This window comes from Leptonychotes weddellii, chromosome 16 (assembly GCF_054177405.1).
Source record: "Leptonychotes weddellii isolate Sample4059 chromosome 16, ASM5417740v2, whole genome shotgun sequence".
Taxonomy (NCBI): Eukaryota; Metazoa; Chordata; class Mammalia; order Carnivora; family Phocidae; genus Leptonychotes; species Leptonychotes weddellii.
Genome location: NC_138384.1, coordinates 15,005,524 through 15,020,663, shown reverse-complemented (window position 1 = coordinate 15,020,663; position 15,140 = coordinate 15,005,524). Strand labels below are relative to the sequence as shown.

At 51.2% G+C, this 15,140-nt stretch overlaps 1 protein-coding gene across 3 annotated transcripts in view; it reads left to right on the top strand.

Annotated features, from left to right (window-relative positions):
* WWP2 (WW domain containing E3 ubiquitin protein ligase 2) overlaps positions 1–6,902 on the top strand; it is a 135,306-nt gene extending 128,404 nt beyond the window's left edge. For all 3 annotated transcript variants that reach the window (XM_081806418.1, XM_081806419.1, XM_081806420.1), the window contains 8 exons: positions 160–319; positions 1,717–1,850; positions 2,182–2,322; positions 2,597–2,717; positions 3,024–3,128; positions 4,062–4,158; positions 4,320–4,392; positions 4,897–6,902. In XM_081806418.1, the coding sequence (XP_081662544.1) occupies positions 160–319; positions 1,717–1,850; positions 2,182–2,322; positions 2,597–2,717; positions 3,024–3,128; positions 4,062–4,158; positions 4,320–4,392; positions 4,897–4,996 (931 nt within the window). In that variant the 3' untranslated portion in view covers positions 4,997–6,902. The remainder of the gene's footprint in view (positions 1–159; positions 320–1,716; positions 1,851–2,181; positions 2,323–2,596; positions 2,718–3,023; positions 3,129–4,061; positions 4,159–4,319; positions 4,393–4,896) is intronic.
* The last annotated feature ends 8,238 nt before the right edge of the window (positions 6,903–15,140 follow it).

Below are 15,140 nucleotides of genomic sequence, written 5' to 3'. Positions count from 1 at the left end.
ATACAGGTTATACCAGGTGTTCATCCCAGTGGAGCTCGACTCCCAGGGACCCGTGTCTCCAAACTAGCCAAAACAGGACAGCAGAAGAGAGTCACATCTACAGTGCAGTTGTGCAGGAAGGGATCCATTACTCTTGTTTTTCTTTGTCTTCTCTCATAGGGAGTGGTTTTTCCTCCTGTCCCATGAGGTGCTCAACCCCATGTATTGTTTATTTGAATATGCCGGGAAGAACAATTACTGCCTGCAGATCAACCCTGCCTCCTCCATCAACCCTGACCACCTCACCTACTTCCGCTTTATTGGCCGATTCATCGCTATGGTAAGATGCACGGCTGTGAGATCTCTAGAGAGGGCGGCAGCCAAGGAGGCCGGATACACCGACAGCGACCTGCAGTGGATGCCCTGTCTCTGAGCCCCACGCTTCTCCTCACACAGCACCTAACAAGAAATGCAAAAAGCTGGAGAGAGTTCTGGAGATAGTTCAGAGCTCTCTCAGTGGCACGCCCAGGGGCTTTGAGAGAGTTTTCTTGTGTTGATTTGTGTAGGATCAGCAATGGCTGATGTACCCATAAAAAGAGCCTAAAAGCATTGTCTTGCCCTCACCCCAGCCTACCTGCAAAAGTTAACAGTCTCTTTGACAAAACGTTGCCTTGGATCATGGGGCTGTTGAGCGATAGCCCAGGGTTTCTGGGCCATGGACATCACTTAACTTTCAGCGTCCACCCTGTCGAGGATGTTGGCATGGCAAACACTGCCCGCTTGCTGTCTTTCTTGCAGGGGGGAGGGAAGATGCGGGGTGGGGTACCACCGTCTGTCACAACCCTCGGGTGAGAGTGTTAGGGAATGTCTGCCTGAGACACTCGGGCCTTCTGGAAGGGGATTTGGAATCAACACTAGCTTAGAACAGAGCCTGGTAGACCAGCTGGTCAGGATGTAGGAGGCATCGACATCAGGGAAAGGGGAGTCACGGTACTGTATTTATCTAGAAATAGGAACACAGTATGAATAGAGGAGGGCATCATGTCACGTGCATCCTGTCGAGTGTCTCCTGAGGGTAGAGAACCAGGGTTGAGAAAGGGGAGCCCATAGTAGCCACAGTCCTTCTGCCATATTTGGTAGTTTGTTTCATTGCTAATTTTCCTTTGCTTCCTCCTGACTTCCCGAATGCTCTGCCCACGAGAACCCAAGAGCCATGACTAAATATGTGCCTTCCCCTGTCTGGAAGTTCTTGGCCAAGGTGCTGGGCTCAGGAAGTGGGCACATTCTTCCCAGGTCTAGAGACCCGCCTGGCCCAGCAGCCGACAGGACAGACCAGTAAAACCCTAGACTATTACTCACCACTGGCCCGCCAGCTCCCGCCGTTGACAGCGTCTGCATTATTTTTGGCTGCCTCTGCCGCCCAGCTCTGAGCGTCACTGACTCACTCGTCAGGGCTGCCACCTGGGCTTGTGCTGTCCGTAAGTGTGGGGCAGATCTCTGCTAGAGCAGGGAGCCGGCGGGCAAGCGTGCTGGGCAGGCAGTGCGTTCCTAAGTAAGCCAGCTCTGCCTGCCCCTGTGGTCTGCAGCTGTGGTGAGACACTGTCCCAAGGTCACAGTTGCTCTTGGGGAGAAAGGGTAGGTGGCAGTAGTTGGGCTTTGGTGTGGAGCATCCAAGAGCCTGCCTCGGGCAGTGTCCTAAGAAGACCAAAGCCCTTGGCCATGTCTCTTCTTCCTCAGGCTCTGTACCATGGAAAGTTCATTGACACAGGCTTCACCCTCCCTTTCTATAAGCGGATGCTCAACAAGAGACCAACCCTGAAGGACCTGGAATCTATCGACCCCGAATTCTACAACTCTATTGTCTGGATCAAGTGAGTCCTCTCCTTTGTGCCGTGCTGGGAGGAGAGGGATCTCCAACACAACTGTGCATGGTGGCCTTGGGGTACCAAAGTTGGGGAGTAGGCCTTTATTTTCTCTGCCAGAATGGCTCTGAGCCCATAAAGATGGGCTTTATAAGTGCTTGTGGAGGTGCGCAGCTCCTAGGCTTCCCTGTCGGGCAGCTCCAGAATTCTCTCCTGTGGCTGTTCTGGATTTAGGCTGTGAGTCCTAGCATCCCATGAGCACTAAAGTGAGTGACAGAGCAGGATGACGGGAGACGCTTCTAAGGTAGACCTCTTCCCTCTTGATCTCTCATGCCCCCAGAGAGAACAACCTGGAAGAGTGTGGTCTAGAGCTGTACTTCATCCAGGACATGGAGATCCTGGGCAAGGTGACAACCCACGAGCTCAAGGAAGGTGGTGAGAGCATCCGAGTGACAGAGGAGAACAAGGACGAGTACATCATGTGAGTTTTAAGCGCTGGGGAGCCGGGGGCGGGGGGAGGGGAGCAGAGCCACCCCTGTCTCTGGGGCACCCTCCACCCAGGCCCCCCGCGCATTTCACCAGGGATCACAGCCTCCCATTTGGCGTCGGGCCCGGGGCCGGCAGCCCACTGGCTCTGGGTGCGCCAAAGCCACCTCTCAGCAGATCGCTCGCTGTGACAGCAGCCTCCTGGCAGGCCCCAAGCTGCACCCGAGCAGTGCGTCTCAGCTCCGCTGATGGCTGGTCTTCGGTTTTAGGCTGCTGACTGACTGGCGTTTCACCCGGGGTGTGGAAGAGCAGACCAAAGCCTTCCTGGATGGCTTCAACGAGGTGGCCCCCCTGGAGTGGTTGCGCTACTTTGATGAGAAAGAGCTGGAGGTGAGAGCTGGGGTCGCCGGCGCCCTGAGCCTGTGCCTCCGGGGCGGTCGTGCCCTTTGTTGGCAAACTGCGTCTCCAGAGAAACTCACCAGTAGAACCTCACACTCTCTCGGGACCGAGGCAGCAGGGCACATAGTTGTGATTGGGTTTCTCACACTTGTTTTGAGGGCGTCCACATTCAAGACTCGTATCACCCATGTTATTAGCACTGCCAGCAGAAATCATGAAGATATTTGGGATGCTTTGATCTGCTCGTGAGTGGGAAGGGGGCTGGCACTGGGCGGCTGACACCTGTCCTCCCTGCAGCTAATGCTTTGCGGCATGCAAGAGATAGACATGAGCGACTGGCAGAAGAACACTATTTACCGACACTACACCAAGAACAGCAAGCAGATCCAGTGGTTCTGGCAGGTAGGTCCTGGGGCCTGTCCCAGTGGGGTTGGGGTAAGGGTCCAGGCAGGGGTATTTTAGCAGTCAGCCACAGGAAAGAGACCCGATTTGATCTCAGGCTCAAGGACACGTGTTTCATGGTCACCTCCCTCATCTCTGATGCTCCCCTCACTTTGTGAAAGGAGAAGAGAAACCCAGCCTTGGGACGAACAGAGCTGTTGCAGCTGGATTGTGTCCAGGGCTCTTGACAGGACCTGTTGGTGGTCAGCCTTGGCGGGCAGGAGGGTGAGCCTGCAGGCAGGAAGGAAAGCTCCCATTGGTTGTGTGGTTTTCCTTCCAGCTGGGGGGGACGGGACAGCACGTGCTTGTCCCCAGAGACACTGAATGAGCTCGGAGTCCTGGATATAATGAATTGATTCTTTTATATGTGTAGTCTTGTCGTTGTCATTATGAAGTATAGCATACATGAGAAAGAGTAGGTAAATAAAAATTTCTTTGTGAAGGCAAAATTCCCATCCCATGAAATTCACCGTGTTAAGCATTTTAAGGTATTACGGTTCATTGGCCCTTCACAGTGTGATGCAGTCATGACCACCATCTAATTCCAGAACATTTCATCTCCCCCCACAAAAGAAACCCCATACCCATTAAGCAATCACTCCCATCCTTAGTATATTTTTCAAAGCAGAACTTGGATGGGAAAAGAATACCTGACTCGAGGGGCCCCTGAGACCAGAGATGTCCCATGGGCTGGTGGGACTGGCCTCCAAACACCCTGTCAGAGGGAGCGGCTTTGGGGTTTCCAAGGATGGTGGCTCTAACCCCCGACGCAACCCGGGCTTTGTGTTCTCAGCCCTAAAGAGGGGTTCCAGCTGACAGGAGTCACAGGTTAGAGCGAGGTTCTGGGTCACGTGGGTTGCCCGGCTCTGCTCTGACTGGTGGAGTTCGTTCTAGGTGGTGAAGGAGATGGACAACGAGAAGAGGATCCGACTGCTGCAGTTCGTCACTGGGACTTGCCGCCTGCCTGTTGGCGGATTTGCGGAACTCATCGGTATGTCTTCCCTTGCCCGGCTGGGGCCCTGGGATGGGCCTGAGGGCTGCTCCCACCCTGCGAGTCAGTGGGCAGGACCTGAGCCATCTGTGGGTGGAGTCAAGGTCCTGCCCACGGAAGGCGTGGTCCTGTTGTATATGCTGTTTCTTTTTGGGTAACAGGTAGCAATGGACCACAGAAGTTTTGCATCGACAAGGTTGGCAAGGAAACCTGGCTGCCCAGAAGTCACACGTGGTGAGCCTGCTGGTTTTAGTGGGAGGTGGCCAGAACCTCACAGACCAGATGAATTCCTGAGGGCAGCCCTGTGGGTGGGGCAGCTTCAGGGACTTCGGCAACTTTTGTGTGGCCCTGGGGTTGGAGAGGCGGGGCCTCTGATTTTGTGGGGCTTGTGGTGCAGTTCCGTGTCCTCATGGTCTCACCAGCTATTAAATATTCAAACACTTCTCTTCCACTAGACAAAGAGCTGCTTCCCTGTGTGCCCTCTGCCCAGGCCCCCATTTCTCCAGCTGCCCTGCCCTGTTTGCTGACCCTTCTGGGGGGTGGTGGGGGCAGGGACAGGAAGCATGAAGGCCTCACACCGCAGGCCCCTCAAGGACTCTGTTCTGGCATCTGGCCACTTGGTGTTGTGGTCGAGCCACGGTCACGTGAACTCTTTTGACCTCACTGTAGCCAGGCTGGGGCAGGGCCATGGAGCCCTGACCTCCCTCTGCTGACTGTTGTGCTTCCCTCTCTCAACAGTTTCAACCGCCTGGATCTCCCACCGTACAAGAGCTATGAACAGCTGAAAGAGAAGCTGCTGTACGCCATTGAGGAGACTGAAGGCTTCGGACAGGAGTAACTGAGGCTGCCCCCCCCCACACCCCCCAGCGCACATGTAGTCATGAGTTCTTCCTGCCCGAGAGGCCAGTGGCCACAGAGCTCCTGGGAACCACCCCCCCCTCCGCCCTCCAGGTGGTGGCCGTGCGTGGGACCACACTGTCATCAGACTGGTAGCAGAGCCTGACCTCAAGAGGTCCTGCCTGTCCCTTCCTTTATCCTACCCACTGGTGGCAGTCTGGAATAAAGCCCCCATGTCACCTTTGGCCCCGTCACCCATTGCAAAGTCTGGAGGCCTGACCCTCTCTGTAAGCTCTTCCTCCTTTTCCCCTAAGACCGGCGCTAGGCATGCATGAGCGTGCAGGGAAGGGGGCCCTGTGCCGAAGAGCTGCAGCAGAAGCCCTGGTTCTCACTAGTCAGGCAAGAAGGACACTGGCCGCTCACTCGGGGTAGCTCTTCTGGGCTGAGAAGGCCCAGGGTCTTTGTCAGTTAGAGGTTCTGTTTTAAATAGAACTATTCCAGTGATCTGTATAAAATGGAGGTCTGAGGGAGAGGAACTCTTCCCGCGCCCGGAGAGAGCTCTGGGTCAAGGCCCGCCGCTGCCTTTCCCAGCAGGACCCAGCCACTGAGGGTGAGCAGCGAGGCCCATCTCTGCACTCGGTGCGGGACAATTTGTTCTTTCCTGCGAATAAAGGGTTGTACCAGCTGCTTGGGTGTGAGTGGGTTGGAAACAACAAACTTCCTCAGACTTTCTTTTCCCTTTTGTATCAACTTGAAGCATTTTGTGTGTAGGGTTACTTTGTGTTTTGATGTCGGTATGCCGCTGTCACTTTCTGTCAAGGAGCTGGTACACCGGGAGTCCCTGGGACCTGGAGGGACTGGCCCCGCTGGTCCAAGAATTTCCCAAACAGCTGCTCCTTTTAGGAACCCCCTTGGCAGTTCTGTGAGCTCAGGCAGGCCTGACCCGGCGGCCCAGCTTCACAGCGGCCTAGTCCCCAAGCCTTGACAGGGAGGGAGGGGAGGGTGGTATCCTGGGTGTCACTCAACCTTGCCACCTTTGGTAGAGAACTTCCTTTGCTAGATGTAGTTATTCAGGCTGCCCCAAGTGATGGAGCATGTGGGGGTGGATGACCCTGTCATTCCGTACCAGCCCCTGAGGCTACAGGCAAGTCCATTAGTCTCCTGTTGAGAATGCAGGGTGTCCCAGCCACCCTAGAGCATGTTCATCCTGCCTGGAAGTGAGGCTTTATCTGCACATGCCAAATGATGCTCTTGGAGACCAGCGGAAGGGCCTCAAGCTGCTGCACACGGTCTGACTCGGTTTCTGGAGCTCCCGCCAGCCTCCGACATGTGTGGAGATGTGCAAGGCGAACATGCTCCTCTGGGATGCTGGAGGGGTGGTGGTCGTGAGCTCCCTGGTCTAGGCCCCTGGGGCTCTCTCACTGAACACCAGCTGCAGACTAGCTTGAGCTTCCTAGGACCCCAGGCAGGCCCACTGACCAGTCACAGGGCCTTCTTAGGACCGGCTCACATCCCCAGATCCTTTCTTATCCCCCACCACCTCCCCCCTCGCCGCCCAGGAGGGTCAGCCGTGTCTGCTCTGTTGCGTGTGCTGATTTGAGTGTCTCAGCTCACCGGAGCTCAGCCTTTTTTCTTTCCTTGAGTCATTTGCTGTGCTTCCCTGCAGTGTCCCTCTCTCCTGGGGGGGTTGGGGTGCAAGCTGCTGTGTGGGGTTTGGAAGCCTGAGACTCTTAGGTATTCAGAGTGTGTTCATGTGTGTGCGTGTGTGTACATACATGTATATAACTGAGGTGTTGTGTAGAATGCCCTTCGGTAGCTCTGGGTTGGTCAACAGATGGTTTTGTAATGCCTTCCCCCTTGCCTTGGTATTGCCAGTTTCTCGTGCAATAAACAAATCAGCAGCTGTGGGTGGTGTTGGTGTGGATGTCTACAAAATCGCTGTGCTCTGGACGAGAGGCCTCTGGGCCCCATAGACCCTCCAGGCCCAGATAGGGGTGGAAGTTTCGTGACCTTGCTGGTTTTTCCTAAAATGTGTGTGTTATTAACCGAGACAGTCACACTTATGGGTGGCTGAGTCCTTGTGCAGGGGTCACGGGGGCAGCCCTCGGTCAGGGTTGGACGCCCCCATCCTCCCCCTGCCAGGCCACGGTTTCTGTGAACAGTTGTTGCGGGGCCAGAACATGAACAGCTGTGGCTGCAGGTCGGGTGGGGTTTTGGAAACCAGCTCCTGGGGGCAGTGTCTGGGCAGTTGTTCATTCGAGAAGCATTTACTGAGTCCCACAATGACAGAGAGATGCCATGATCTTGAGCTAATGGTCATACGAGGTCTTGCCCCCCACTTTTCTGAACTCTTAAGGATTCAGATGGGACAGATCACCATGCTGTTGGGTCGTAAGGCATTTGACATGGAAATGACGTTGATCAAGCCTTGCCCTTCTCAAGGGAGGCAGAGATGTTCAGAGTGGTTCCTCCCTGGAGTTTATTCCGCGAATTCACTGCGCCCCTCCTAAGCCTTTTTTCACTTGACAGAGCAATGCTGTGCTTTGAGAAAATGATTGAAAAAAGTCTACACGTTATGCAGAGATCCCATAACAAATTCAAGTAAGACATGCTCAGATGGAAACTGTTCTCCACAGTCTTTTTTTTTTTTTTTTTTTTAATTTTATTTATTTATTTGACAGAGAGAGACACAGCGAGAGAGGGAACACAAGCAGGGGGAGTGGGAGAGGGAGAAGCAGGCTTCCCGCCGAGCAGGGAGTCCGATGCGGGGCTCGATCCCAGGACCCTGGGATCATGACTTGAGCCGAAGGCAGATGCTTAACGACTGAGCCACCCAGGCGCCCCTCTCCCCAGTCTTACCTCGGAAATATACTGCTGTTAAGTTTGCTGCGGCCCTTCCGTACTACTTAGTGTGCATATGCAGATCATATATACATATCATTTTTAGATATACCCCAAAATGGGATCTTACCTATGTTAACTCACTTGTCTCATTCAACAAGGTATTAAGGAAACCTTTCCATTTTCCTCAACATAGGTCTAAATGATTCTTTACTGCATGATATTCCCTAGTATGGTTCCTGTAATACGCCCATCTGCATCCTAAGGGACGTTACGGTTGCATCCAACCGTTTGCTCTTGGCTGCAGACATTCAGCGAATGTCCTTGGGCGGGTCTTGCGCAGCGGTGCTGCTCTTCCAGGGTGTGGGAGGCAGTCCTGGAAGTTGGATGGTTGATGACTTACCTTTATTTTTACTTAAAAATTTTAAAAAGTTTTAAAATTCAAAGATACAAAGGGTCTGTAGTGAAAGGCTGCCACCCCCCCCCCCTTTTATTCTTGTTCCTCGTTCCTCGGCCGCTCTGATCACCTGCTAGAGGCTATGATTGTTAGTTTCTTTTGTATCCTTCCAGATAGAACTTTAAATGTCCAATAGAGTTTACCCCATGGCTCTCAAAAAGGTTCCTGTGTTCCTAGCCTTAGCAATGGATAGGGTCTCTTGTCACCCCACTTTGAGAACTGCATCTGAGATCCCCTGGCTGCCCTTCCAGCACTCCATCTGCATTCCCTCCCCTGACTTTGGCTAGCTGTCCTTTTACTTCTACACGATCAAATTCTTTTTTTCTTTTAACATTGTACTGTGTAATCACAAGGAAATCATCTGTACTTTTTCTAAAGGTTTATTTAAAAAGCTGAAAAGCAACAGAAAGCATCTATATTATATGATTATATAAATAAATATTGTTTGCTCCAGAATTAATAGTATAATATAATACAACTGTTTCTTCCTCATCAAGTCTTTCACCCTGGGGGCTTCTAAGTACCTCTCTTTGCTTTTCTTATATCCTCATTTTCTTCTCCTTATTCTGAAGTGTTTCAGGTAGAACTAGGCAGGCAGAGAGGCCCCCCTACCTCTACATGCTATAATAAGTTCCTGATGTAATTAGCCAAAGCTATAAGGTTATTTTGGAAGTAAAGAGCTGATAGGACTTCCTTTGTTGCCCCAGATCTCCATTGGGTCTCCCATGTGTCAGTGAGACTTTACATAAGGTGGGACCTCCCTGGATCTGGAGTCTCAGTTCTTGCTACCCGACTGGCATTCTATATTGGGGCTCACATCACCCTTCTAGACAAACCCTAAAGATCTCTGTGTCTCTGTTTAGAGGTATGCTTGCAGATAGCAAGCTCTCCTGGTTCTTCAGCTGGCCTTGGCATCAACAAGGCCCCAGCTCCATCCAAAGAAAATGGAGTTCGTGCCCAAAGTTCTTACCCCAGCTCGTTTCCCTATGATCTACTCTAAGTTGTTGTTGTTGTTGTTGTTGTTTTTTTAATTTTATTTATTTATTTGACAGAGACAGACAGTGAGAGAGGGAACACAAACAGGGGGAGCGAGGGAGAGGGAGAAGGAGGCTCCCCGCTGAGCAGGGAGCCCGATGTGGGGCTCGATCCCAGGACTCTGGGATCATGACCTGAGCCGAAGGCAGATGCTTAACAACTGAGCCACCCAGGTGCCCCTGAATCTAAGTTTTTAATATCCTCTTACTTATCAGGTCCCTCTGATTCTGAGGTTGATTGAAGTGCCACAGTCCAGCTCACTTTTCTATAGCCCATGCTTTATGAGTCAAGCTTCAACAGACTCAGATCGGAGCATGTGACTTCTTCGGCGCACTTTTGTCCATACCATTTGGACATCATGGATTCAGGGTCTGAATCTGATTCAGTTGGTCCCAGTGACAGTAATCATTTTCTTATTGATGCCTGTCAGTTTTGGCCCCTTCAACTTGCCTCTCTTGTCGCTCTCTTGGATGTCTTTGATGGTCTCTATGATATTCTATTCCCAACTTCAGTTCTGTTGCCCCAAACACAGAATCAACTCTTCTCCATTCTTTTTGGAGTGATGTTAGAAACCAAAATGCGTTTCTGTCAAGATGGTACAATGAGCTCACAACTTGGCCAACCTCTCCATTCCAAACATATAATAAAGACACGTAACATATAAAAAAGAGAAAGCCAAAAAGTCTTGTTCAAAAACAAGAGGAAGATTTCCGAGGGTCAGAGTAGAACAAAATGCAAAACGTTGAACAAGCTCGCAAGTGTGCGGCACCCAGAGCCTGTCGGTGGTGCCTGGGAGCGCACCTGCTGGGCGTCAGCGCTCTAAGTAAGCTCCAGTCTAGACAGGGCCTGGGCACCGGCCCACTGCTCCCTCCCGTTTCATGAAAAGCAGGCCAACCAGCCAACTGCAGCAAAACCAGACTGCCGCCATGCTCCTGGCCATGGCTTTGAGAAAGATGGAGGTGGCAACTCATCAAGACAAACCATCGCGGGATCCAGCCTGGATCTGTGATATTCCTGGGTACCCCCCCCCCGCCCCAGGCCGGGCCCAAACTGCCACTCAAAAGATAAGGCTGTTGAATGGGTGCCCAGCAGGACAGGAGGAGACAGCTGTAACACACACGAAGGGAGAGCACAACCCCTTCCCTAAGCTCTTTGGCTCTCTGTATTTCAGACGACACTCCTGGGTGGTCTCCTGCCTGCTGGTCTTTGCTGTGAGAGGACTCATGGCAGGTGGACCTTTTCACTGGGGCTATAAACATCACTGCTCACGTGTCTTTTCTCTGGGGTGATCGTTTTCTCTGGAGAGGAATGCTCTGTTCTCTGCCTGGGGGGAAGGATATACCTGAGCCGGCATACACTTGCCTGTAGGCTTGCTGGGGATCAGGAGAAGGAAGGAACCTAGGTTCTCCACAGTCCTGGCCCCTCGCTTGGCTTTTTCTCGCTCTCTTGCCCCTCCCCTCAGCCTGGGCTCCTGTAGCTGGCAGAGGGGACATAGCCAGGCTCTGTGGCTGGGGATGGGGACCTGGGTGTCCCACCCTTCCATGTAGAAACGACTTTCACCTACTGCAGTAGTCCGCTCTCTTCCTGCCCTCCCGCTGCCCCAAGTACTGAGTCTCTCTGGGGACTTGCTCATTTCTCCTCTGCATCTCCCTCTGCAGGGTTTTAGGTTAAAGCTTCTGCTTGGCCAGTTATGCTCCTCCACCTGCTTTCTACATTTGAACACTTTGTTGAACATCCTTGTCCAGGCACTGAATCCTCTTATGTTGTCTTTGCCCTTGTGGAGAAAGACTTTTATAAAGCTTTCTTCACTGTCACTTGAGCGGTGAGGCTGGAGAGGTCGAAGAGAGGGTTAATCTGCCATCTCCATTAACTTCCTTTCCCTTAATAGATCTGCCGGGGTTGGGGGTGAGGGGGTGGGCAGAGGAGGGGGCAGCTTGCAGCTGGCAATCTGTGCATAAGGGTCCCAAAGGGGACCTGACTTTCATCGAATCTGCCACTGTTTATTCCTGTGGCATTAATTCCAACCTCTCTCGGGTCCGAGCCTTTCCCGGCTCACCAGAACTCTCCTAGGAAAACCTCCTTCCACATTCACCTCGGCTGGAGATCCTGCTGCTGGCCACTTCTGCTTTCCTCCTAGAAACTTGTTGAATTCTCTTTTCTACCTTTCACGTGCTCGTTCTCTCTCAAATTGGGCCAAGTGGCCAGGGAACAACGGGAAATCTCTTTTTAATGGAGTCTCTTGGCAGGGAGCAATGATAAATACATGTCAGAATTGAATTTTAGTCATTTGACCATGTTTAAGACCATTAGGCCTTACCTCTCTAAGAGCACTGATTTGGTTCCTAATGCTTGGGGTTTGTTTTGCTTTGTTTTATTTTGCTGTCTCCAAAGATAGTCCTGCTTATAAACAGGAGGAATGTTTTACTTCTGCATTTTCTATTAACATTATCTTCATTCTAAGACATTAATTAAGTGCTGAAATTAAAAAAGGGAACACCCCCTGTAGCCTGTTGTGGATTACTCTGATGAATTCTGTTTCTATCAGTGGAAGGCAGACTTCTTCTTCTTCTTTTTAAAGATTTTATTTATGAGAGAGAGAGAGCACGAGCCGGGGAAGAGGCAGAGGGAGAAGCAGACTCCCTGCTGAGCAGGGAGCCCAACGCAGGACTCGATCCCAGGATCCCAGGATATGATCTGAGCTGAAGGCAGACGCTTAACCGACTGAACCACCCAGGCATCCCCCAGGAAGGCAGACTTCTTAGGTGCCCCCCTCACAACCTCTTCCTGGTATTCACATCCTAGTAGGCTAATCCCCTCCACTTGAGTGGTGCTGAGCTAGTGATTTGCTTCTTACCAATAGAACGTGGCCAAGGTGACGGGTGTCACTTGCCTGCTTGAGTTACAAAGGTTTTTGACCTCCTCCTTGCTAGCAGGCTCTCTACTGCCTTCTCGGCTTGTGCACTTTGACAAAGCAAACTTGCATGTTGGAGAGACCCATGTGGCAAGGGACTGAGGGGAGCTTCGTGTCAACAGCCAGCGAAGGACTGAGGCCCTTAGTCCAACAGTCCACAAGGAAATGAGTCCTGCCCACGAGCACATGTGCTTGGAATGTTAAGATGACTGCAGCCCAGCTGACCCCCTGATTGCTGCCTGTGAGCATCCCGGAGCGGAGAACCCAGCCGGGCTGCGCTGGGGCCCCTGACCCGCAGAAACTGTGAGATCATAATGTGTGTTGTTTTAGCTGCTACGTTTTACGGCAATTTGTTAACACAGCAATAGATAACTCATACACCATCCTAGGTCAGATGGAATGTCCTTGGATTAGCATCTCTTCCATGTTCCGGGCCCTGAATGTGGCCATGATTTTTAGTAAATGAAAGAGCCAGAGCATGGAGATTGTGTGGAGATCAAAAAAATCACACTAACCAGGAACAAAGACAGAAAGGGACCAGTATTGCTCCTCCTTTCCTTGGGGAAAGCAAATACTGGGAAGCGGGAGTCATTTCAGTCCCTGCCCCCAGTCCACAGCCTGACATCAACTGCCCGGCAGCATCAATGGTCTCAGAGGCCTTGGGTCTGGCCCAGCCTGGGACAGTGGCACTCTGCCTTGGGATGTCATTAGTGCTTATCTGGGCCTCCAGCCAAACCCAGTTGGCAAGAGTCCTGTCCAGTCTCTCAAGGACGCTTTTGGGGCTGTTGCCTCTGTAATTACAGGGTGAGCAGCAAGGTAGGTGGTACCATTACCGCAGTAAACCAGCCTGAAGGAGGGCCTCTGCAGCTCCTCGACTCTCACTGAGGTTGGCTCAAGGGGCACGTCTTCCTCCTCCATAGTGGCCTCCCGCGTGAGCATCTGGGCCCTGATGGGCCACGGATGTGGAAGCATTGTTTCTTCTGTGAGGGAATTCATTTCACCCTTGAACTTTTGGATTTTACAGTCATGATGGTTTGTTAACTCCTTGTAATTGTTTCACAATGGCTAAAATATAGGGTATGTGGGGTGGGGAGAAGCAGCTCGTACATTGAATTTGACTCTTATCCTGTCCCTGCTCTCCCACAGGGCACACACCCCTGGTGCATCAGCTGTCTGCCATGGGGTCTGGGAAGCCCCTGGATAGGTATTTTTTTTCCAGCTTTATTGATATATAATTAACATAGAATATTGTGTGAGTTTAAGGTATACAAGATGATGATTTGATACAAGTATATATTGCAAAATGATTACCACAGTAAAGTTAGTTAACACATCCATCACCTCACATAACTACCATTTTGTTTTTATTGTTGAGGACATTTAAGTCTTTGTTGTGGTAAGGACATTTAAGATCCACTCTCTTAGCAACTTTCAAGTATAGAATACTCGGAAGTAGTATTAGTAACTATAGTCACCATGCTGTACCCTGGATAGATAGGATAGAGTATACTGTGGGCAAGTGGGATAGGGGAGAAAGGGTCTACTTGAGATAGGACCTTAGGGAAAGCATCTCCAAACAGGTGTTTCAGCCTGGAGACCCGAAAGCTGGGAAGGAGCCAGTCAAGCAAAGAGCCACATCTGGGGTTGGGCCCATCAGGTATAGTGGCCTGATTGGGAGACTAGCATGTTCCAGAAGTGGGTAGAAGGCTGGTGTGGCTGAGCACCGATGGAGGGTAAGCAGGAAGGGGGTGAATGAGGTTGGCGGGTCAGGGTGGGTCTCAGCATGTTCCTCCTCTATGTGAAGGCAGGGGGAGGGAGAGACCAAAGAGGCTTCACACTGTGTGCACCGCTCCCATCTCATCATTGTCCAGGCTAACCTGTGGCTGTCTCGAACAGCAAAGTGGATGGGAAGTATTGTTCGTGGTAGGTCAGGAACGAGGAATATGAAATGCGATTTGAGGATTACATAGTATTGTCTTTGCTACATGCAATTAAAAGCTATGAAGTGAATGAAGATAGGCCTTTACAATATTGTTTTGAATTTTATTTATTTGTTTATTTATTTTAGAGAGAGAGCGAGAGAGCATGTGTGAGCGGGGTGGGGGGAGGGGCAGAGGGAGAGGGAGAGAGACAATCTTAAGCAGGCTCCATGCCCAGTGTGGAGCCCGATGCCAGGTTTGATCTCACAACCCTGACATCATGACTTGAGCCAAAGTCAAGAGTCAGACGCTTGACTGAGCCACCCAGGCGCCCCAATATTGTTTTGAATTTTAAAAGGGTAGGAAAGAATGAGATCGAAAGGGAAATACCATATATGCAATGTAAAACGCACGCACCTATAAAATTATACTGCATATTCTTCCACGATCCATCCATATCTAAGGACATTTACTAAACACATTTAAGCATCTATCACTTGTGTGTTTGTGTGTGTGAGGGGGGCTAGAACTATAGTGGAAATCAGGATAAAGGTAAAAACTGTTCAAGTGGGACGGGCCTTAAAAGTGATGATGATGATAGGCGTGAGCTGAGGAGTAAGATCATGCAACCCTCTCCATCTGAGATTCATCCTCTAGCCAAGCTGACTCTGGCGTGAGGATAGAATATGGAAAAGGAAAGTGAGAAAGTACGCAGAAATGGCAGGTAGGCAACCTTAGCCACAGGAAAGGTAGATGAAGGTGTAAGCAGGGGCAGGGAAATGCAGAGGGCAGCCATCAGACATGGTCCATGTGGTAGGACCAGCAGGTGGCTGAAAGCAGAGGCTGAAGGTGAGCAGGGTGACCAGTGTGACTCCTATACTCTGGGCGAGTGGGTGACTAGCCAGGATATAGACTAAGAGGAGGAACAAGTTTTGGAATTAGAAGCATCATATAGATTGAGACTTTTAAAAATATATAAGTG